Source organism: Lacerta agilis, chromosome 14 (genome assembly GCF_009819535.1).
Source record: "Lacerta agilis isolate rLacAgi1 chromosome 14, rLacAgi1.pri, whole genome shotgun sequence".
Taxonomy (NCBI): domain Eukaryota; kingdom Metazoa; phylum Chordata; class Lepidosauria; order Squamata; family Lacertidae; genus Lacerta; species Lacerta agilis.
Window position 1 is genome coordinate 38,434,497 of NC_046325.1, and position 23,543 is coordinate 38,458,039.

Consider the following 23,543-nt stretch of genomic DNA (forward strand, 5'->3'; position numbering starts at 1 on the left):
CCAACCCCTTGGCTGTGCCCATGCCCTTGTGCAATTAAATGTTTTTGGTCACAGAGGCTGGAGGTTTACGGGAATTAGGAGGGGGAATGCTTGACAAAAGAGAGTCGTGTTTTGTTGCTCTGCTTTCCCCATCAGAGCCTTAAAGAGTTCTGTCAGCTCAGAAGCAAAGACTGATACTCAGCTCTGAGGCACAACACCAGACTGTCCTGGGGGGGGGGGTGCTTTAACCACTCCACTCTGCAGCCCTTCCTCTCTGAGTCAGGAATCTAGGAGTCTGCTTTAACCACCTTCTGCCCTTCCTCCTGATCTCCATCTACACGCAAACCTTTAAAGTTCAAAATTCTCCTTTCTGAGCTGGGAACCTGACACAGGGAACCTTGGTTCTTTAAATAACTAGTTAGGATGTCATTTGTCCCAAGCTTCACCTGAATTCTGTGAGGCAGGCAGTGCCTCTGAACATGTGCAGAGTGCTCTTTGGCAACCAGGCCCTCGCACCTTTGGGCTTAGCATGGAGGGCAGCTGAATGAAGGGGGTGCAGCTTTCAGGCAAGTGTTAGCTGCTCTGCTCCTCTGTTTATAAAACTCTTTAAACCCACAATCTCTGCCCCTCCTTCCCCCCCCCCACCTCTCCTCCAGCCTTGTCTCCGTCTAAACAGCCCTAAATGCATTTCCTGCTGACGTGTCAAGCTGAAAAGAAATCCAGAAGTTTGCGGGAAAGAGTTTTTGGAATTTGCTGTCTTTAAAGAACCACTGGAGTGGAAAGCCAGTCAGGGGCTTTGAAGAGACATTTAATTGAAATCTTTCTTAATTAGCGTCTCAGCTGCCTGACTCAACCTGCCTCTGAGATGAATCAAAGATCTGTCATTTGGGCGCTTTTGGTAAGAACAGGCAACAGATTACCGGGGAAAAGGCAGCTGTGTGCTATGCTTCATGTCTCAAAAGATGCTGAAACACCAAGTGGAAGATAATACTTTCTGCCATGAAGCCCTTTCCGTCCAGGCACTAGCTGCAGAAAGTTACTCAATGGGAAAGACACTCTGCACAAGCACAGGGGCAATCTTATCTTTTTTACCTTTCCCTTGAGCATATGTAGAGTGTCTTTTCTTTTTTTCAGTTATATTTTTCTTAAATTTTCAAAAAAAATAATCACATATACATTCCAATACACAATATTTTTTTTTATTTTGCTTTGTTGACTTTCTACCCCGTTCTCCATGGTGTTTTTTTATTTCTGCCCCTTGCTGCACCCTGTCCTCTCTCTCTCTTATACCGTAATAACAATATGGTAATCTCTAATTCCATCTGCTGTTCATAGTTCAAATCCTGCTGGCGAATTCATCATACTATAGTATTTCTTTAAATAGTCTGAAAAAGGCCTCCATTCTTCAACCAAACAATGATCACTGGGTTCTCTTATTTTAGCTGCGAATTCTGCATAACCCATCGATTTATTTATCCATTCTTCTTTGCTGGTAGCTACTTATTCCTTCCATTTTTGTGCATACAGAATTCTGGCTGCTGTCGTCACATACATAAACAGCTGAATCGTCTTTTTGGGGGACTTCTGTCCCTATAGCCACTAAGAGAAAAGCTTCAAGTTTTGGGGAAGAGAAGAACAAGAGAAGAGTTTTGGATTTGATATCCCGCTTTATCACTACCCGAAGGAGTCTCAAAGCGGCTAACATTCTCCTTTCCCTTCCTCCCCCACAACAAACACTCTGTGAGGTAAGTGGGGCTGAGAGACTTCAGAGAAGTGTGACTAGCCTAAGGTGACGCAGCAGCTGCATGTGAAGGAGCGGAGACGCGAATCTGGTTCACCAGATTATGAGTCTACCTCTCTTAACCACTACACCACACGGGAGGGTATTATCACTTTTTAAACTCATAATATATAATTTCCCCTAATTCCCTCACTTTCTTACAAGTCCACCACATTGGAGTGCCTTTTCTTGACCACTGAGTAACCACTGCTTCCACTTTTATATCGGGATCGGGAGATGAGAGGTCTATATCAAAGAGATGTGGCTCTCAGGCAGAGTTGATTCAAAATACAGCACTTCTCTTGATGCGCACTTGGTGTACAGCAGCGATGGGCAGACTCCAGACTCGAGAGAGAGCAAGGGCGCTTCCAGACTGTTGCTATTCTGGGTTGGGATTCAATCACATACAATACTGGCAAATTCAGGTTGTGCAGTTATAGTTGACTGGGAGGTCTTAATGCAACCAATCCACTCCCCCCCCCCAAAAAAAATCAGACTGTTTGCAATGAGGGAAGCGATAGGGAAATGCACTGGAGTTGCTTTGAAGAAATGTTGCCTAATCTCCCGGCAAACAAATAAGGATGGATGTTGAATAAACAGGTTGCCTGGAAGCACATCTGCTTTGCTTTTTCCTAGAACCTCAATGTCCACCAGGTATAGCCAAGTGCGAAATAGTGGCTTAGAAAGAGGAGTGTGGATATACTTAGAATTAAGGAAGAAGGCACTTCTGACTACATCTTAGTACAGGTATTTGTTTTGAGTTTCAGAACTGAGCTCACATTCATTTCCGTATAAAAATCCATGCCTGATTTTCCCTACTGTTTCAGCAGCCTAATTTGGTGAATCGTTTTTATTGATTTTCCAAATTTTACCAAATCAGCCACAAATTAAGACAAATTTAATTCAACTTTTCCAAAATTTGCTTTCCCGCACTCCATTCTTGGTGTGTCCAAAGTTTCCTCTTGTTTCTGCTTTATTTTCCTAGTTGTTTCTAGTTCACTTTCCATTCCTTACAGTTAACCTTACTGTATAGTACAATAGTTTTTTTTAATAACTTATTTATCCTTAACCGTCAGCCAATTCCTGCACATACAATATTTCAACATTTGCAATATCGACAAGTTCCCATTGTGAAACAACTGGGAATCATGAACGCTTTATGAGCTACCACAAATCTCCTAAAATCCTGGATCTGCCGTCTGCCAGGCACTGGTGTACAGAATTTATATCACTGGCAGACTTGAGGCCTGGGAGCCTCTCAAGATCTAAGCATTTTGTGTAAAATGCCTGGTTGTTTTAGTCATACAGAACAGCATGCAAAGGAGTGACATTTGTTGTGTGAATGAGCTCTTTGGACAAAAGTAGGTTTTGCATTTTCAAGAACCACTTTGGCAATTTGGTTTCGCTGCTGTGTTTTTTCCATGATCTTGCCTGTGATTCTGGGGCAAATGAGATGTTTCCCTGCCTCTTTTTTCATCTTTAACAATCTCACGGCTGCCTGCCGTGTGTTGTCATGTCACTGCTGTTGTAGGGAGATCGTGGCCATCATAGGTGGGCAAGGACTTTGGCCTTGTAGCTCGTCCAAGAGCATTTGCTCTCTTCTCCCATCAAGAACGCTCAAAGCTTGTGCCCAATGCCTTTCTTTTGTTGCTTTGCCAGGGCACAGGGCGCTTGGCATGGAAGATGTGAGATGTTAAGGCCTGGCATGTACCCCATTCCCCCTCCCTCCTCCAGCTTTTCACACGCATATGCTTGGGGGATGGCTAACCCTCTTGTATAAAACCCCTTTCAGCACACAGAAAGAAATCTGTCTGAGTTTGCAGAGCCTGGAGAAGAAGCCTGACCATGGAAGGTCAACGGCTGTCATCCTACGGAAGGCGTTTCGGCGCACAGACTTCCTCCATCCACCACGCCTTGAGGTTCTCACCAGGGCGCAGGTACCTGTCTTCAGGTCCCGGCACTAGGCTCTCCGTCACCAAGCTGAAGACCTCCAGCCTCAGCTTCCGGGCTGGCCCCAAGTTCTCCCCGGACAAGGTGGATTTTTCCCTGGCCGATGCCCTCAACACCGAATTCAAGGAGACCCGCACCAACGAGAAGGTGGAGATGATGGAGCTGAACGATCGCTTTGCCAGCTACATAGAGAAGGTCCGGTTCCTGGAGCAGCAGAACAAAGTCCTGGTGGCCGAGCTCAACCAAATCCGAGACAAGGAGCCCACCAAGTTGGCCGACATCTACCAGGAGGAGGTGAGGGACCTCCGCCACCAGGTCGACCAGCTCACCAACTCCAAGGCCCGTCTGGAGATCGAGAGAGACAACCTGCTGGAGGACCTCAACAATCTCCGGCAAAAGTAAGGAAGCTCCAGGGTCTCTTTTCAAGTTTTGACTGGGCTGGGTGGGGAGGCACCTGCAAATAGGGAATGAGATGGGGCAAGGAAGCAATATGCAGAGGCTTGGGGAATTGAGGATTTGGAGGTATCTGAGGGACATCCACATCATGCATTTTAAGCACGTGGGAACAGGGAATTTATCCCTCACAAAGCTACAGTTCCCAGCACACTTCACAAATTCCAGTTCCCAGGATTCTTGGGGGCGGGGGGACAGCATGTCCTTTAAATGCATGGTGTGGGTGGGTCCTTTGTGAGTGGGCTTTGCACACTCAAGGTCTTACTGACTGTCTTGTTTGGCTTTGGGGTGGGATTTCCCCCCCAGGTCATATTGGCAAAAGAGTTTTGGAAGGGGTAAATTTGCCTTCCTTTGTGGCATGTGGCTAGGCTTGCTTGCTCGACCCATCTGGAGCAGGGAGTGTCAGATAATGCATCTGGGGAACTCTGGGGTTCCTCAGATGCTCATTAGGAGTTTTCCATGAAAAGACCGGTCATGAGAAATGAGCTTCCCTTGGTGACAGCTTGCGGTCTTCCCTTCCAAGCCAGAGCTGCAGGGGAGTGGCATATTATCTATAGCACATTCTCTATTAACAGAAAAATATAATTAGGCCCAAGCATAGGAGCCAACTCCTAGGTGCCAGTAAAATATTTGGGGTGGCAAGGCCTTCCCAAAGTTGATGGGGCATTGCCATTCAATTGGGGTGTGTGCTCTGCATCTTGTGATTGATTATGCGGGGTGGGGCTTACCTGGGGCCCCCAATATTTCATTCAAGTTGGCTTCCTTGGGCCCAAGAGGTCTGGCCAGTATACCATGTGAACGTGGAAAGTTTCCGTCAAGGCAGGAAGCCTGAAAACTGCTAAACTATGGGCATTTGTTAGTGATCTGCCAGCTTTTTGATTGCAGACTAGGTTTGCTTCCAGAGCTAGCCCTTTAGGTAAGGCAAACCCCTTGCCTCAAGCGGCAGACCAGGAAAGGCAAACTCTAACTACCTGCCAGTCCACCGCAAATTACCACAAGCCTGTTGGTTGTGTGGCATAGCCTCTAGGATCACTCCTAAAGTAATCTCTGGCGTGCCAGTAGTAAGTTGTTTGAAGCGCTAAACAGTATTTCCAGGGTTCTGGCGGATTGACTCCACCCCCATGCTTCCTCCATGAGATATTGTAAGGAAAGATGGCCACAGAGGGCCTGGAACACCTGGAATGCCGCTGCTAACGTGACGGCAAAAATGACCACAAACACAAATCTTTTTTAAAATGACCTCAGAGGAGCAGTGCTGGCTGGTGCCTGTTGAGGCTGGTAGGGCAGAAGGGAGGGAGCCCAACAGTAGGTGGTGCTAGAGAGCCGATGACACGCAGAGCCAACTGATTCAAGTTTTGTCCCCATCCTCTTCCCTGCTGAGTTCTGCAAGGGCAAAACTGAGGCAGAGGAGGAGGAAGCAGATATCCAGAGCCACCCTCTGGATTGGATGTAAACACAAAGGCAGGTGGGCTTCCAGGAATCAGGATGGAGGTTGATGGGGCAGTGCCCCATTTGCCATGACGGAGCAGCCTCCACAGTGGAGGAGGTGGGGGGCAGCAACAGCGGCAGGTGCCTCTGACAGCGTAATGTTTTGTGCTAGCATCTGGCCCTGGGACGGCAGTCCATCCCAACCGCTGTTGACCATGGGATTGGATACACCAGAGTCATTGAACTGGAAGAGATCACCTACTGGTCCAATCCCCTGCTTAGTGCACGATTGACAGTGCAGCATCCCTGACTGGTGCCTGTGCAATCTCCCCTTAAAACTGCAGCCCTGGAGAGACCTTCCTAATCTCTTATTCTTTAGAGCAAGTGTAGAGACCTCCAGAAGTTGCTGAACTACATCTCTCCTGGCCATGTTTGCTGGGGTTGAACCTCAGCAACATCGGGAGGGGTTCCCACACCCAGTGCTTTTTTCTGGGGGTTCTCAATGTTACCCAGCAGAAAAGCACTGGTTAAAAGTGCGGCAGTTACTGTAGCAACTTCATGGCAAGGGTGCCAGCTTGGCTCTGCGACCGTGGGTACCCAGGGCTGTGGGTGCCATGCAGTTGCATGGCACTGGACTAAAATTTGTGGGTGCCCAGCCCCTTCATGGGGAATTTTGTGGGTGCTCAGGCACCCAAGGCCCCAGGGAGTTGGCACCTATGCTTCATGGTAAGTACCATCCCTTCCCCCCCTCCCCCCGAAGAAAAGCACTGCCAACATCTGCTTTAGAAGACACCCCCCCCCACGAGAGGAACAGTTACCAATGTGAGAGAATCTGAGTTTAGCAACAAGGAGGCACAGATCCATCCATTTGAGTGGACAGTGAGGCATGCGCCCACCAGCTTGATCAAATGCGATCCCCAGGAACTCTCATTCAAGGTTGAAAATTAGGGGTTTGCTGTGTGATGTGATAACACAGAGATAATTTTAAAAAGCAGGTGAGGCAGGAGTTTCAGGCAAGCTAGCCACTGGTCTGGTTGCCTGTGGTAAGAAATCAACTCTTTGCAATTAACAGGAAAGGTTTCCAAAAGCTGCATATTTTATTGTTTGAGGCCACGAGTGAGTAACACAAAGATGTGGGCCGATAAATATGGTTATGGGTTACTATAGTGTTTATGGACTTAACTGCAGGTGGAACATCTAATAGCTCCTGGGGAGATGGAGAGATGAATTCTTCCTTTCAGCATAGGAAGGATCAAGTAACATTACCTCTTGCTTAGCATCCAAGCTACGGACCTGTGGCATAGCCAGCCCCAAACCTTTTCCACCAATATCCTCTCTCCATTTAATAGCACTAAAGCACTCAGGTGCAGATCTGGCAACCAGCCCTAGTGTTCCACTAACAGCACAGGCCCAGGGTAGCCGACATGGAGACTTCTAGATTTTCTTGGACTCCAGCTACTATCAGCTCCAGCTGGTACAGTGTATACCTAACAAGATCAGCAAATAAATCTGCCAATATCATAATACTGTTGTGCAAATTGATCATGTGGCTGTGTACAGTCTGGGATGCCATGCCTTAAAAAGGAGACTGTAGATTTTACATAGTTTGGAGAAAGTGGATAGAGAGAAGTTCTCCTCCGTTTCTCATGACACTAGATCCCAGGGTCATCCGCTGAACTGGATCTTAGAAGATTAAGGAGAGACTAAAGGAAATGCCTTTCCACGCAGTGGTGGTCACCAACTTGGAAGGTTTTAAATGGGGGTACAGACAAATTCATGGAGGATAAGGCTTTCGGCAGCTACTAGCAATGGCTACGCTTTGCCGCTGCTGTCAGAGACAGTATGTGCCTCTGAATACCAGTTTCTGGGAATTGGAAATGGGGAGATGTCAGGGACTGGTCTGAAGAGGAGATGGAATGGTGGAGATTCCTGTAGCTGCCAGAGAAGAGGGAGGCAGTATTGAAATACAGCAGAACTATGAGCGAGATAACAGCTCAGAGACAGGTGAACAGCAGAGTTATGAGGTGTTAGGAGAAGGAGGGGGGCAGAGCAGCCAGTTGACACGTCATTAGGCAGCATAGATGATCCACCGTCCCCTACAACACGGCGTTCGTTAAGAGCGCAAGAGCAACGGACGCAGAGACATTTGACCACGGGGGAGGAGGGGGCTTCATAGGGCCAGATGCTGTTGCTAGAGAGGGAAGTTGGAGGGGCTCAGAGTGAGCAACTCCATCATGGAAGAATGACTGGATTCTTTGTCTTCTACCGTGATGATTGAATAAATTATAAGAGCTTTCTTGTTTCCTCCCTGCTTCTTGAAACCATCGGGAGGAAGGAGAGAATTCCTCAAGCCTGACAGGAAAGTGCTGTTGCACTCCTGCTGGTTGGCTCCCCAAGGGCGGTTGCCCCCCTTGAGAACAGAATGTTGGCCCTTTAATCTGATCCTGCAGGACTCTGTTCTTATGCTAATATTATCGCTGCTTTTGTTATTGTTATTTTGTTGTATTAATTGCATGCAAAGCCTGAAGGGTTCGAAAACTTGCAAATAAACGGCGCAGGATTAGAAAAGGTCTGAGGGCCTTGTGGAGACTTTGACCTTGACGTGTTTTTCCCCCTTGGTTTCAGCCCCTTGCAGAAGGGATCCGATAATTCAGCACAGCTTCCTGATTTCCCCATCTCTCTCTCTCTCATTTAAGGTTACAGGACGAGATTAATCTGCGCCTTGAAGCTGAGAACAATTTGTCTTCCTACCGACAGGTGAGGCGGGAAAAAATGACGAATCCCATCCTGGAACTATGGCCAGAGAATGCAAGTTGGCCTTGTAGCTTGTAACTGATCTGAAGTAGTTTTCTCCTTGCTACATCATGTGCATGCATGCATGCATGTGTCTCATGGAAGGGCTGTATTTGGGCCATCTCTAGCCCATGCCAGGGCACCCCACTTTTACTTTATTTTTAAGAGAGAGAGAGCGCATGCAAGAGGTCCCGTTTTCCTCCCTGTACATGACGTTAAGGGCCAAAACAGATAAAATGTCCCTCATTCTCCCCTCTCATTTCTCAGGACGTTGATGACGCTGCATTGGCCCGAATAGACCTGGAACGCAAAATTGAATCACTTCAAGAGGAGATCAACTTCCTAAAGAAGATCCACGAGGAGGTATGGTGTACAGGGCTAAGCTGTAGCTCCTCCATCTTGAAAGGCAGTTGGGATAATAGGCCAGATTGAAGGCCCAGATCCACAGCGTGGCTTGGCTTTAATGCCTACCAAAACAAACAAACAAACAAACCATGTTTCCTGCAAGAGGGAGAGAGACATACTGAAAACTGGTTATTCGGTCCCATTGCTGGGAAAGTCAACCGACTCTTCATCTGGCTCAGAGGCTCTGGGTTCTTAACTGCATTTTTGTGAGGCTCATTTTTAATGGTGTTTCTCAATTTCATTGTATGTTAACAGGCAGTGGAAGAGCTTCATGCTCCGGCACTGGGAGGGGGGTGGAGAGCAGGCGGGAGTGGGGCTGGCGTGCGCCCTGGGGGCGTGGTGCACCGCCTGCAGGGGTGTGGCACGCGTCCTGGGTGCGGGGCTCTCCGCCTGCGAGGACGTGGCACGTGATGGCACCCCACTGGTGCCATCGCAGGCAGGGGGCAGCCGCGATGGCACCCCACCGGGATCGCGCTGCCAGGGGCGGTGCGCTCCCCCCGCACTCCTCTTCCTCTGCCAGTGTTAACAGGACTGCATTTCACTTTATGGGCCATTCAGGTTGAAATGCAGATTGCAAATTTTAAAGCAAGCAACCAAGCAAGCAAACCAACCAACCAACCTAATGTTGGGATTTTTGTCTATCCTATGCTGCTACAGCAGAGAATTGTTATGATAGTATGTTTGGTGTAAATCACATGAGTCTGAGTTAGACTGTGAGAAAGGAAGTTGGTCTTATCTCTCTTCCTTCTGAGTAGTGTTACTGTGTTTTAGTTTCACTTTTACAGTGTCGCAGTTCTGTACTGGTGTCCATAGAACACAGGCGTGCTTATGGAGTTTCTGTATTTAAGACTGTAAATAAAGTCGTTTAGACCTACATATGGGTCTTTCTTCTTGCTGCTTGATGCTGAAAGACCTGTGTGTTCTTTTCAAGAGAGAAGGGCTGCAGATTACCAGCGCTCTGGACTGATAGGGGATTCCAGCCAGAGAGAGCCACAGGAAGGACACTCCGGAGTCATGGGGAGTTTGCCGTCTTTCCCAGAGTGTTTTTCCGACACCTAAACCTTTGATCCTGAAGATGTTATATTTCCCATGTATTCCTAAAGGTGTCCAGGTTTCTTAAGCTGGCACATCTTCCCTCCACACACAAATCAAAAATATGTCCACTCAATCTAAACAATGAGCAGGGAGTGTCCGGTACTGCTTAGGATTCTAAGAAGCCAGCAGCAACCCTCACTGACCATCAGTGCAGCCTTCAAAGGCTCACTCCACCATCTTGTTTCAAAGTGGCATCCAACAGTATCCTAACATAGACAAAATCCTGTTCCCTGATCTCAGGAACCATTGTGCCAAAGTTAGTTAGCTTGTCCGAAGGGATCGCTGCAGTCTTGAAAGACTGTGTCTGCCATTTTGTTTCGAAATGGTGCCCAGTGGTATCCAAAGAGTTTAGCAGTTGACCACCTTCTGCCCCCCTCGGCAATGAATAGACCACACACACTGATAAGTAAGTTTAAAAATGCTTTCCTTACAGTTTCTAGGTCTCTGTCATGCATTGTCTTATGCAGCAATAATACCTGTAGATAACACAGGCAAAATATTCTTGGGTAGAAGTACAGAAAAGTAGCTTCAGACATGGGAGCTATCACAAGGCACGTCCTGTCTCCATGACTTGCATCTTGAAGAAGAGAGTGAGGAAAGGAAGAGAAGAAACACATCACCTCCAGAGCTTTCCCCACAAAAACCCACTCTTTAAAGCTGAATCGAAGCAAATGCCTATTCAGGGTTTCTGCAGATTACCATTTGCTCCGATTCAGCTTTAAAGAGTGGATTTTCGCAGGCAAATCTCCAGATTAAGGAAAAGGGCATTTGGACATGGAGCTCAGACCATGCCTGGAAAGCACAAAGGTAAGTGTGGATAAGTCCAACATTTGTGAATTTGCCCTGATGAGTATCTGTTCTCCAAAGTCTGAATTGGTCTAGTTTTTGGGAAACCCTGCCCCGTGTATGAGGTTTCTGGATTCCTGACTCTTCTATCCCCTTCTCAGGAGCTTCAGGAGCTGCAGGAGCAGCTGCAGCAGCAACAGGTCCACATCGAGATGGACATGGCCAAGCCGGACTTGACATCTGCCTTGCGCGAGATCCGCATCCAGTACGAGTCCATGGCCTCAAACAACATGCATGAGACTGAGGAATGGTACAAGTCTAAGGTACGGGACCAGGGTGGAGGCCAGCCCAAGGGAAAGTGAAAGACCGAGGATTCCCAGTCCAGCACAGCTCTGACTAGCATTCCAACTGAATGGGGCTGCCACTCAGATTGCCCATTCCAAACAAACAGGGCCTTGCACCATTGAGATGCTTTGGAAGGTGGCAGTAAGGGGTGGAAGGGATGGTGTGGATGAGACTTCTGGTTGCATGCATGGCTAGTGCCAGCTTTCAGTGCTGGAAGCACAGGATGCAAGTGTCACCCTGGTCTTTTTCTTCACTATTCAAAATAAATCATGTGCATTTTTAAATTTATTTTACAAATGACATTTCTAGCCCATACCAGCAATGGTTGCTCCAAACACCTGTGATAACAGGTGCCTTTTCTCCGAGATACTTCCTTGGGTGCTTCCATTTGGTGGAGAAACCATGGACTTCCATAATGCATGAAAATTCGAGCACAATTGCTCTCTGTCAGGAATGGAGGTGAAGTGTTTGAAGGTCACAGTGGTGATCAAGTATAAGCTCCGGCGACACAACCTTTTCAACCAGGGGTTGATAATCGCCAGTTTGGGGGCCTAATCCAGCCCCTCTCAAAAAAACAAACAAAAAACCCTTCCCCTCAAGACCTTACTGATGTTGACAGCAGCAGCAAAACAAGGGGGGACATTAAAGTAGATATCAATAAACACATTTGTAAAGTTGGGTTATTAGAAGCAGTAATTTAGATGTAAAGGTAAAGGTACCCCTGACCGTTAGGTCCAGTCGCAGACGACTCTGGGGTTGTGGCACTCATCTCGCATTACTGGCCGAGGGAGCCGGCGTACAGCTTCCGGGTCATGTGGCCAGCATGACTAAGCCGCTTCTGGCGAACCAGAGCAGTGCACGGAAATGCCATTTAGATGTAGTCAGTACTATTTTTCTAAAAAAAGAGGTGCCAGAACTGAGCATGAACACCTCCCTTGTTCTTTTAGGATGGCAATGGCGCCCACCTGAGAGGTGCCGGAACTGAGTTCAGCGGTGGAGCAATCTGATTGGGCGCCTGGGGCAGCGCGTGCCCTGCGCCCAGGGGCGGGGCCAGCCCAGCCTCTCATGGAGGCAGGGCAAGCCAGGGCAGGACGCTCCGCGGGGCCTCTAAGGAGTCTGCCTGCCTCCTCCCCCTCAGCCACTCTACAGCTGAGGGGGAGGCAGCGGGCAGACCATTTGGGGCAGAGTGGAGCCTGCAAGCGCCCAAGCCACTGTGTCACTCCCAGGAGAGACTCGTGGCTCGGGCACGCTGCAGGCCCCGCGGTGAGTGCTGCCCGGCATTTTGACACCCCCCTCAGTGGTGACACCCGGGGCGGCCTGCATCCACCACATACCCCTTCCTCCACCCCTGAGTTCCAGCAATTCCAGCTGGAAAAAAGGCCCTGGATACAGTACTGGGGTGGGTATAGCACACTTATGTGGACACAAACTGCCCTCTCCCTGGTCATATGATTGATCATGGATGAGACAGAGAGGGGGGCAATAACAGCCTGCCCACCCCCCATAGATGATCTGCCCAGATCAGCTGTGGAGAGAGGGTTGTGCGCCGGTGTGAGTGCACATGTGCGTGAATGTGTTCCTTGAGGCACAAAACAGAACGTTAACCACTCGTGTTTTAATCTGACTTCCTCCTGGTAGTTTGTAGACCTGACCGATGCAGCGGCACGAAACATCGAGGCCCTGCGTCTCGCCAAGCAAGAAGCCAACGAGTACCGCCGGCAGCTGCAGTCCCTCACCTGTGACCTGGAGTCGCTGAGGGGATCGGTAGGTGGAGTCGCTGCGGAAATTTGGGGAAGCGAGTTTAAGATTGGGGAAATGAGAAATGGAGAGAAACCAGAATCGACAGGTTCACCCGTCTCTGGTTCCCGACTTAGCCAATGGAGAAGGCCTCACCTCTCCCTCGGCCGCAGTCAAATGGAATTGGCCACCAATAGGAGGGGAGGTGACAAATGGCAGCTGGTCCCAGCTGAGGCAGTGGAGGAGGCCTGGCTGTCTCACCTCACTATCTGATGCAACCAGTTGGAACGGATAACCTGTACCTCCCCCTCCACCCCTGCCCCACATGACTGGCATTCCTTCCTGCCCACAGAAACCACTCCATGAAAATTCATTAGCATTTTGCTGCAAATTTCTTATAAGGTACACCTTTTTAGATGTTAATAGAGCTGGACCTCAGTGTCTGGGTAGAACTTTGAGGGTGGAGACGCTCCTTCAGGTATACTGGGCCGAGGCTGTTTAGGGCTTTAAAGGTCAGCACCAACACTTTGAATTGTGTTCAGAAATGTAAAGGGACCCCTGACCATTAATTAGGTCCAGTCACAGACAACTCTGGGGTTGCGGCGCTCATCTCACTTTACAGGCCAAGGGAGCCAGCGTACAGCTTCCGGGTCATGTGGCCAGCATGACAAAGCTGCTTTTGGCGAACCAGAGCAGCACATGGAAACGCCGTTTACTTTCCCGCCAGAGCAGTACCTGTTTATCAACTTGCACTTTGACGTGCTTTTGAACTGCTAGGTGGGCAGGAGCTGGGACCGAGCAACGGGAGCTCACCCCGTCGCGGGGACTTGAACCACCGACCTTCTGATCAGCAAGCCCTAGGCTCTGTGGTTTAACCCACAGCGCCATCCGCATCCCTGCTCAGAAACGTAATGGGAGCCAATGTAGGTCTTTCAGGACCGGTGTTATATGGTCTCGGCAGCCACTCCCAGTCACCAGGCTAGCTGCCGCATTCTGGATTAGTTGTAGTTTCCGGGTCACCTTCGAAGGTAGCCCCACATAGAGTGCCGTTCCTCATTGCTTATGCCCCTTTGGGTCGTGAGCCATTATTGGTCAGCTGCGAACCGCCTTGAGCGCTTTGGCAGAAAGGCAGGATCTGAATGTAGTTCATAAGGGAAATGAGCGAAAGGTATATATTCCCAGAATGCATGTCACTTTCAGCCTCCGAGCCGGGTCCAACATGGATGTTGCTGACATGGCTTACGGCACGGGCGATAACCTCCCGACGTCAGCTGCGGGCTCAGGATGCCCCTTCCCCTCTGCAGGTTAGTAACAGACCGCTTGTTTTGTTGCATTCGCCGGTGACACTTCCCTTGTCCTCATTACAGAACGAATCTCTGGAGAGGCAGCTGAGGGAAATGGAAGACCGCTATGCCCTCGACACTGCCGCCTACCAGGACACAGTGATTCGGCTGGAAGAAGACACCCGCAGCCTCAAGGAGGAAATGGCTCGTCACCTCCAGGAATATCAAGACCTCCTCAATGTCAAACTGGCTTTAGATATTGAGATTGCCACCTACCGCAAACTCTTGGAGGGGGAGGAAAGCAGGTAGCGCCCAGAAACTCCCATAGCCACAGTGTTGTGACATATTTTACATGTAATTGCTGGGGATCCTGCTAGGGGTCAGCCCTGTCAGAGCAATACAAAGCTCCTTAAAAGCCCTGCGTCTTAGGCTTGTTCTACATATATGTAGCCAAATGAGGTGGCTGAGTCTTGGCGGTTAAATGGACCGTACCACTTCAGGCTACAGGTAGGGGGTCCCATTTTAAATGTTAGCAGTGTGTTAAATATACACAACTCCCCACAAGTAGGGAATCAGCACAGTGGGAAATGGGCTGGGCTGTGAACACTTACAAATGGCAAGTCCCACCCATAATCTAAAGTGGTATAGTCGATTCTTATTGTCTTAGGAGTCTTCCAGTTCATTCTGCTTCAATGAGAGACCAGGCCTCCCTCTAAACTTGGATGGGTCTCATAAGGGTAATTTTAAAAAATGAGCCTCCAAGTCATCTTGTTGCTAGTCAGACGATGGGGTGAGCTCCTGTTGCTCTGTCCAGGCTTCTGCCAACCTAGCAGTTTGAAAGCACACCAGTGCAAGTAGATGAATAGGTACCGCTGCGGCAGGAAGGTAAAGGTGTTTCCACACGCTCTGGTTTCCATCACGGTGTCCCATTGCACCAGAAGCAGTTTAGCCATGCTGGCCACATGACCTGGAAAGCTGTCTGTGGACAAACGCTGCCTCCCTCAGCCTTAAAGCGAGATGAGCGCCGCAGCCCCATAGCCACCTTTGACTGGACTTAACTGTCCAGGGGTCCGTTTACCTTTTTACCTAGTCACACTCTCTGGTTTAATATTGGAAATATTACCAAGTACTGTTGCTTTGAATCTGATCTTCCAGGGGAACAAGAATTCCTTGATCCAATGTGTAACTGTGTAGGTTCTATATCCAGGATCCACTGTGCTAAAACCCTCCAGTAGACCTGGGGGTGACTCGTACCAAATAGCATTTGAATATGACCAAGTGATTCCTGTGAAACCTCTGCTTGGTGTTGTCCTTAAGTCAGAAAAACGGTTGTTCTTTTCCACCTCAAGGCATTTTGGACTACTGCTCCCATCACCCATGACCACTGGCCAGGTTGGCTGTGGCTGATGGGAGTGGTAGTCCAAAACAAGCCGGGGAAGATTGTTGTTTGCCATGTTACTTCTGCTGGATCAGCCATTTTGTGAGATTTGTTCTTCTCACCTGAGCTACTTTGGCTCTGCTGCTTATCCAGTACAAAACCTGGAATTAATTAATTAAAGATGCAAGGTTGGGGAAGGATTGAGAGAATTAGGACCAATCAGGGGCAGCTCATCCTGATTCGCCACCTGGCGAAGCGGGAATCTGGTGCCCCGCACTCGTCACCAAAGCCACCCTTATTTGAGTTGTGTCCTGTGACCCACGAAGCAGCAGCAATGACAGCGGGTTCTGGTGAGATCTCTTGAGATCTCATGGAGCTCTTGCAAGATCAAATGGAGCACATGAGATCTCTTCAGATTTTGGCAAGGTCTTGTGAGATCTCAGCAGCTACTGCTGCCTCCTCTTGCGGTTCCACCACCTGAGGCTGCGACTTTAGCCTGCCTCGTCAGTGGGCTGGCCCTGGGACTGATTCGGAAACCCACTCTCTTTCCCTTTTCTTCCTTGTGTCTTTGCAGGATCACCATTCCAGTGCAGACCTTCTCCAACCTTCAGATCCGAGGTAAGGAACCCATTCTGTCACGATGATGGCTGTTGCCATGTGACCACACGCAAATGAGGCAGCATTACAGTGTGAACCACTAAGTGTGGCAGGCTGTGTGGCAGCAGAGCAGGTGGGGCAGGTGGTGGCAGTGGCAGGTATGGTAGTGGCAGCAGGGCAGGGCAGCGCTTCCTGTTTTGAATCAAGCAGCGAAATGGAATGTGCCGCCACTGCGCCTAATCTATTCCAAAGGTAGTAAGACCAATACGTATTGGGAAACTTCTATTGTCTTCTGCTTTGCCGCTGCCTTTCTCCACCGATACCACCTTAATCATATTCGTGCCTTTCTGGATCAATCCTAAAGGCCTTCCTAGTTCATTGTTCTATTGCTGACCTCAAAGATGCCTTTTGGCAGGCTAGAAGCAGGATGAGGAAGGGGTTGCAAGTGGGTCACACAGCATTTGGGTCACGGGAGCTGCGAATATCAACAACAGGCGCTCATTAGCAAGAGGAAGGAAAGGGGAGAGAGGTTGTATTTAAAAGCCTCTGGCTCCTGTCTATTTTACTATTTATCTTTGAAAACCAGTGACACCATTGGAGGGACGACTTCAGGGCAGAAGTGCAGGGATCCCACCCAATGGAATGAGCAGGAGGGACCCCAAACTCTGTAGGATTACCACGTTTTGAGTGTAGCAATGCACATTGCCATCTAAAAGCACCCCACCCCTGTAAGATCATTTAAGTTCAGAGTCCAAAATTATCCAACTGCACTGCAGAGAGAAAGCTCTTTGCCTCTCCTTTTTCAAAACAGGAAGGGAGGGAGCGTGGGTTTCTAATCCTGGCACCCAATGAAATGCAGATATCTGTAAGGTGGGGCATGTGCAATCTAGGAGAGGCTGCAAAGAGGAGCTGAGCAGGAAGAACAAACAGTCTCCCTACGCACTGTGGTTTTTTGATGGGGTATTTACTGACACCTCTTGTGTGCGCTGTAGGAGATACAGGCAAATGTAGCTGCTGCGTTGGGGACCCCTGGATTAAAACAGCTTCCTATATGCCAAAAAACCTTCCTAAAACTGAAATGTTCGGAAATTAATTGAGATCCAATGAAGTCGTTTCCTACACTCCTATCCTCCTGATATCCATCTCCCATCAGCAAGGCTTGTTTCAAGGCCACGGCTAATACTAGCTTCGAACCAGGAACTTCCCAGTTCACTCTTTGACTGATGTTCTGTGCGTCTTTACTTGTCTTGGAGAGCAAGTCCCATTGGGTACAATAGTAAAGGTAAAGGACCCCTGGATGGTTAAGTCCAGTCAAAGGTGACTATGGGATTGTGGCACTCAACTCGCTTTCAGGCCGAGGGAGCCAGCGTTTGTCCACAGCTTTCCAGGTCATGTGGCCAGCATGGCTAAACCGCTTCTGGCGCAATGGGACACCGTGACGGAAACCAGAGCGTGTGGAAACGCTTTTACCTTCCTGCCGCAGTGGTACCTATTTATCTACTTGCATGGACGTGCTTTCAAACTGCTAGGCTGGCAAGAGATGGGACTGAGCAATGGGAGCTCACTCCATTGCGGGGATTCGAACCGCCGATCTTCTGATCGGCAAGCCCAAGAGGCTCAGTGGTTTAGACCATAGCGCCACCCGCGTCCCTGTTTACAATAGTACTTAACTCCAGTAAACATAACCAGGGGTGCCACACCAGTTCTCTTCTGTGCCAGCTGCTGCAAGATTTGATTTCATTGCACACCTCTGTTCCACTTTGATTCTTCTTTGTGATCACTTTGGTTGTTCTTGTTGCCATATGGGAGGCTGCTTGAAAAACCTCTGAAAGGAAAACTCCTTAAAGAGGAATTTGTATGCCTGTTACTGAGATGTTTGTCGGTCAAGGTCAAGGTGCTACAATTTAGGATCACTTAGATCTAGTGATGGCTCCCTACTACCTGGTAAGTTCTCCCCCCACCCCCACGCTTTCCCTGACTCTGGTTGCCCTTCACTGCAGCTGCATCAGAGTGCAGAAGTTTTAGTTCACCGTTTGATACCGTTCTCTCTCACAAACGTTCTCCTATACCCTCAGCATTTCCTTCTGTTTCTTTCCTTGTGGTCTCGCGGGCTAACTCAAAGTCTATCACAGATGAGCAGTGTGTGCCTTCTCCAGGTCACAATTCAGTAGCTACCACACTATGACAATGACTGGGCTGTTCTTTCCCTCCTCACCAGAGACCAGCCTGGACACAAAGTCCGTTTCTGAGGCCCACCTGAAGAGGAGTATTGTGGTCAAAACAGTGGAGACAAGAGATGGAGAGGTAGGCAAAAGCTACCCAGGCCTCTGGAGCCTTGGTTTTCTGATCAAATGATTGAAAGATCTAGAAATCCAACCCTTTCTTTCCAAACACCTGTAGAATCTATGGACATGCCTGTCCCGCTCATTTTATTTTTAATCCTCCAGGAAATAGATTCCTCAGTCTCCTTCGTTATCGTGCTCTGTCGCTGAACTGCTCATAGTTTAGGAAATTCTTCCTAATATTCAAACTTCTCCTTCCTCTCTGTAGTTTTAATCTTGTCATTGGTGAGTGACTGTAGCCCTTTTAATCTTCCAAGATCTCTTGGCTTCTTGAGACTATATATACCAGCCTCCTTCTGCCTTTCCTGGTAGGCTTTGTCTTCTAGAACCTCTGCCTATCATCTTCATAGCTTTCCCTCTGCATCCTATTTCAATTTATCAGTATTTTTTTTCTTTCACGGTGCTACCCAGGGCCCTTAATGAGTGCTCCCCGGCACTGAGAAAAGCAGTGTAATTATCTGTAACTTCTTACGTCTTGGGTCTGATGTTTCTGTTTGGAGACAACCAACCAGCAATGGTCTTGGGCTTTGGAGCTGAAGCACCAAATGACTAGCATCTGTTTGTTATCCATTGGAGACTACGCATTTCCCTCAGGCGTGCTCACTAGTTGTCCTTGTGCACAAACCGGGGTTCCTTCTTCCTATGTGTAACACTTGATATTTCTCGTTGGCATTCATCCCCTTGGGTCTCTCTGCCAACGCCTCCGGTTTACGATGATGGAAACATGAGTGAGATTTATAACTTACCATCAGGCTTGTGGGCAATAGAAAATGACTTTTCTTCCTTCCAGAATTGGTGTCGAGATGGCTGGCTAGAACATGAGTCAAAATGGATGGGAGAATGAATTCTCTAACACGGTCACAGCAAGCTTTTCCAAGTTTGGGGTTCGGGGAATGGTTTGCCCATCAGCATAGATCTATGCATCTTGATGGACTGTATTTCAGTTCCTGTTCTAGTGTCAGTAAAAACAATGGCAAATAAAGTATTTAAAAAGAAAAGAGTGAGCAGGCACTTGGGAATAAGTAATTAAAGTTCTGGTGCTATAGAGACAGTGTGTGCCAGATGGCAGAATGACGGGTCTGCTTTTCTGCATTGCCTGCTAGTGCTTATAAAAAAATTAGTCAGTGCTGGTCAGCAGGCAAAAGTTATACTGCAAGGATGAAGCTGTGCTCCTGACAAGACTTTATTCCCTCAGTGTGCACTCTGCTCAGCCTGAGATACTGCATAGCTTGCAAGACCTTTGATCTGAGCTGACTGTTGAGGAAATACTTAGTCTGGAGTATTGAACAGAGCAGAATAACAAACCTGGAAAGTATCGGGCCATTATTATTATTATTATTATTAATTATAATATATAAGTATATATATGTATGTATGTGTGTGTGTGTGTATATATATATATATATATATATATATATATATATATATATATATATATAATTATTATTTATACCCCACCCATCCGGCTGGGTTTCCCTAGCCACTCTGGGCGGCTCCCAACAGAATAATAATAATAATAATAATAATAATAATAGTGATTAAACATCAAACATTAAAAACTTCCCTAAACAGGGCTGCCTTCAGATGTCTTCTAAAAGTCAGGTAGTTGTTTATTTCCTTGACATCTGATGGGAGGGCGTTCCACAGGGTGGGTGCCACCACCGAGAAGCCCCTCTGCCTGGTTCCCTGCAAGCTCACTTCTCGCAGTGAGGGAACTGCCAGAACTCCCCCGGAGGAGGACCTCAGTGTCCGGGCTGAATGATGGGGGTGGAGACACTCCTTCAGGTATACTGGGCCGTTTAGGGCTTTAAAGGTCAGCACCAACACTTTGAATTGTGTTCGGAAACGTACTGGGAGCCAATGTAGTTCTCGGTGGCCACTCCCAGTCACCAGTATAGCTGCCACATTCTGGATTAGTTGTAGTTTCCAGGTCGCCTTCGAAGGTAGTCCCACATAGAGCGCATTGCAGTAGTCCATAGCTTCCCACTGTGCACAGAAGATGTGTGTGGTGGGGTGTAAATAGTTATTTGGGATAATCCTGAATATTTACCTAGTTCTTCTAAAGTGCTTCACGCATTGTTGCGTTGTCAACCACCCCGAGATCTATGGGTATGGGGTGGTGTACAAATTTAATAAATAAAATATAGCATCTTGTTATAATTCTCACAGCGGCCTTATAAAGGTAAGCCAGTACAGTGGTACCTTGGTTTACTATCTTAATCCGTTCCGGAAGTCCGTTCTTAAACCAAAGCATTCTTAAACCAAGGTGTGCTTTACCAAAGCAGCGGGGAACTCAATTTACAAATGGAACACATTCAACATGTTCTGCTTCCAAGGCAAAGTTCACAAACCAAAAAACCTACTTCCAGGTTTGCAGCGTTCTTAATCCAAGTTGTTCATAAACTAAGCTGTTCTTAAACCAAAGTACCAGTGTACTATTATCCCCGTAATGTGGATGAGAGGCTGAGAGAAAGTGGCTTGGCTAAGACCGCTTAGTGAACAGATCCGTGGCAGATTCAAAGTGGAGACTTCCCGTTTCATTGCTTTGTCTCTTGTGGCTGATAGCTACACCAGCCCTTTTGCTCCTTACTATGCATTTAAATATACATATAGCTGAACTGCTGCAAAGTCATGTACGTGCCTCAAATTTGAGCTAGGCCCTCATTGTTTCCTTCTTTCTTCTCCTGCCAGGATGGGGGCTTAAATCTCCTCTCCTCCGCTGGTACATTTTCCAGATCTGCCCTGCTGGTTTACTTCCATCCAGGAAAACAAACCATGACCTTTTGGAGTTAAATAGATATAGCTAGAACATAAAAAAGAAAGCTTGCTTTCCATACCCTCCAACATTTATCCACTGAAAATAGGGATGTCCTATTTAATACTATTGTTGTTGTTGTTGTTACCACGCCCATCTGACTGGGTTGCCTCAGCCACTCTGGGCAGTTTCCAACATATATAGAAACATAATAAAACATTAAACATTTTTTGAAAAAAACACTTCCCCATACGGGTTTGCCTTCAGATGTTTTCTAAATGTTGTAGAGTTACTTAGCTCCTTGGCTCGGTGCGTCGCATAACACCATAACTTCCAACATTTCACCAATGCAAATTGGGATGTCCTAAAGAAAAGTGGGACATTCCAGGATCAAATCAGAAACCAGGACAGCTATCAAGCCAGGGCTGTCCCTGGAAAATAGGGACACTTGGAGGGGCTGTGCTTAAATTTTCAATTAAGTGTCACCAGTATTGGCAATAATCTTGTGCATCAACCATCAAGTTACTAGTCCTGTGCTGCCAAAGACCCTGCTTTGATTTTGATTTTTAGGGGGCAGGTGGGAGTAAGCAATAGGAAACTGAAGCATTTAGAAGGGAGCACACAAAGTTTCAAAATGAATCGGAGCTGTTTTGTGGCTGCTGAAAGCTAGGTTAAGACCCAAGCAGGGCGAATGACTTCCCTCCCATTCTTCTCCCCACTCTGCCTGCAGGTGATCAAGGAGTCAACCCAGGAGCACAAGGAAGTGGTGTGAAGCCAGCGGGCGCGAAGTAAAAGCCACACCAGCGAAGGAAGGGAGGAGACGCCTGTAGCTGTAGGATGTTAGGAGAAGCTTGCCTCCCTTTCTGACGCTTCAGGGCTATGGCCCCAAAACAGCTCCGCACACCGAATATGCCGCTGCTACGAGGGGTGGGAAACATTTGCAAATTTAACTATTGCTGAGAAAGTATAACCGGCTGCTGCCTCTTGGGCCTCAGTTGCCTGGTGCTTCAGGTGGGGTTTGGGGCCCACCCGCTTTCTCGCATCTTGTATGCTTCCCTCACTGTGTCCAAATGAGGCACCGTGTTTAGACTGGGCTGTAGCTCTCCTAGATGTTATCCGCCTTGGGCTTAACACCAAAACCTGCTGCTTCTCAATAAACCTAATAATGAATAGGATCCGTGTTTACTGTTGATGATGGGAGAGGGGTGTGTGTGTGAGAGAGAGAGGCCTAGAAGGGAGGCTTTTAAAGGGGTACAATGGTAGGAAGTTAGCTTGTCTCCCCAGAAATATAACACGTGTCCTTAAGAAATGCATGTGACAAGATAGCAATTCACCTTGCAAATTATCCCAAAATAGTGAAAACGGTCCCTTCTTAATGTTTAGCTGTGACGCAAAGCTGTTAAAGATGTCTTGCTGAGGGGGAAATTGGGAGCTTCCCTCCCAGTGCTAATAAACACTGTGGGGTAGAGTGGGGGGTTATCAGGACCACATCAGGAGAGGGGTCTTTGCCGTTCTTCCCATATGACAGCTTATTTAAAAAGTTAAAGCTTTCCCTGTCAGCTAGTTTGCTCCTGCATTGGATGAGTTTTGTTCATGTATGAAGTTTTTCCCCCTGCTAGATTTGGAGTTGGAAAAGGATACTAGTCAAAGTTGGCTGGTGGCTGCAGTTTCCACCCCACCCGCCTTGCTTTTCCCTATAACCTGTGGGCCTCCACCACAATCTCTTCTCATCGTCTAATCTGCAGCAAGGTTGGTGGCCCCTGGTGTGCTTCCTGGCCAAGCGGGATTTGAATTTGGGTCTCCCCGATACTAGTTCAATGCTTAACCCCTACAGTAGCCTTTGGGCACCTTCTAAATTGATGCAACCTGTGTTTTACACATAGTCAAATACATGTGTTGGAGCTTCTCACAGTCTTGGCACCCCAGACCCCTCAAAACTTAGTCATGTCATACTAGAAAAGCCTTAAGAACCTAGTCAACAAATACACACTTCCTTTATCTTCTTTCTTCAAGAGGCAGCCTCTGGCTTTTTGGGGTTTCTCCTCTGCCTTCTTTCCATAACTCCCTCTGAGGTTTAGAAGCCATTAGGAAGAGTCTGGAATTTTGCAGCCTCTTATCAACCTTAGGGTTACCCACCCGCAACACATCCAGGCCAATTGCTAGCCAAGTAATAGAGGAGAAATGGGATTCAGATATGATTTAAAGGGGAACTTGCCAAAATCACACTTTTCAGAACACTTTGCAAACTGAAACATGGCCATCCTTTTCCATTCCCCAGCCGAATAATGTGTATAGATATGCATATACCGGGGTTAAAAGTGCGTAAAAGGGCATAGGTTAGTGAAAAGATAGTGCAAAAATGCATATTAGGGGAAATTGCTTTGCAAAAATGTGTACATTAGGAAGACTATGCACTAAAACTCTGAAGATGATGATG

General features: G+C 47.8%; 1 protein-coding gene across 2 annotated transcripts; it reads left to right on the forward strand.

Annotated features, from left to right (window-relative positions):
• The first annotated feature begins 3,554 nt into the window (after positions 1-3,554).
• On the forward strand, positions 3,555-22,281 carry GFAP (glial fibrillary acidic protein). Of its 2 annotated transcripts, XM_033169947.1 has the most exons (9): positions 3,555-4,107; positions 8,287-8,347; positions 8,651-8,746; positions 10,831-10,992; positions 12,653-12,778; positions 14,119-14,339; positions 15,987-16,030; positions 18,228-18,313; positions 21,837-22,281. In XM_033169947.1, the coding sequence occupies exons 1-9, from the start codon at positions 3,605-3,607 to the stop codon at positions 21,876-21,878; spliced, it is 1,341 nt and encodes a 446-aa protein (XP_033025838.1). In that variant the 5' UTR covers positions 3,555-3,604; the 3' UTR covers positions 21,879-22,281. The 2 variants fall into 2 exon arrangements, with proteins under 2 accessions (XP_033025838.1, XP_033025839.1); XM_033169948.1 differs by lacking the exon at positions 18,228-18,313.
• Positions 22,282-23,543: the final 1,262 nt, after the last annotated feature.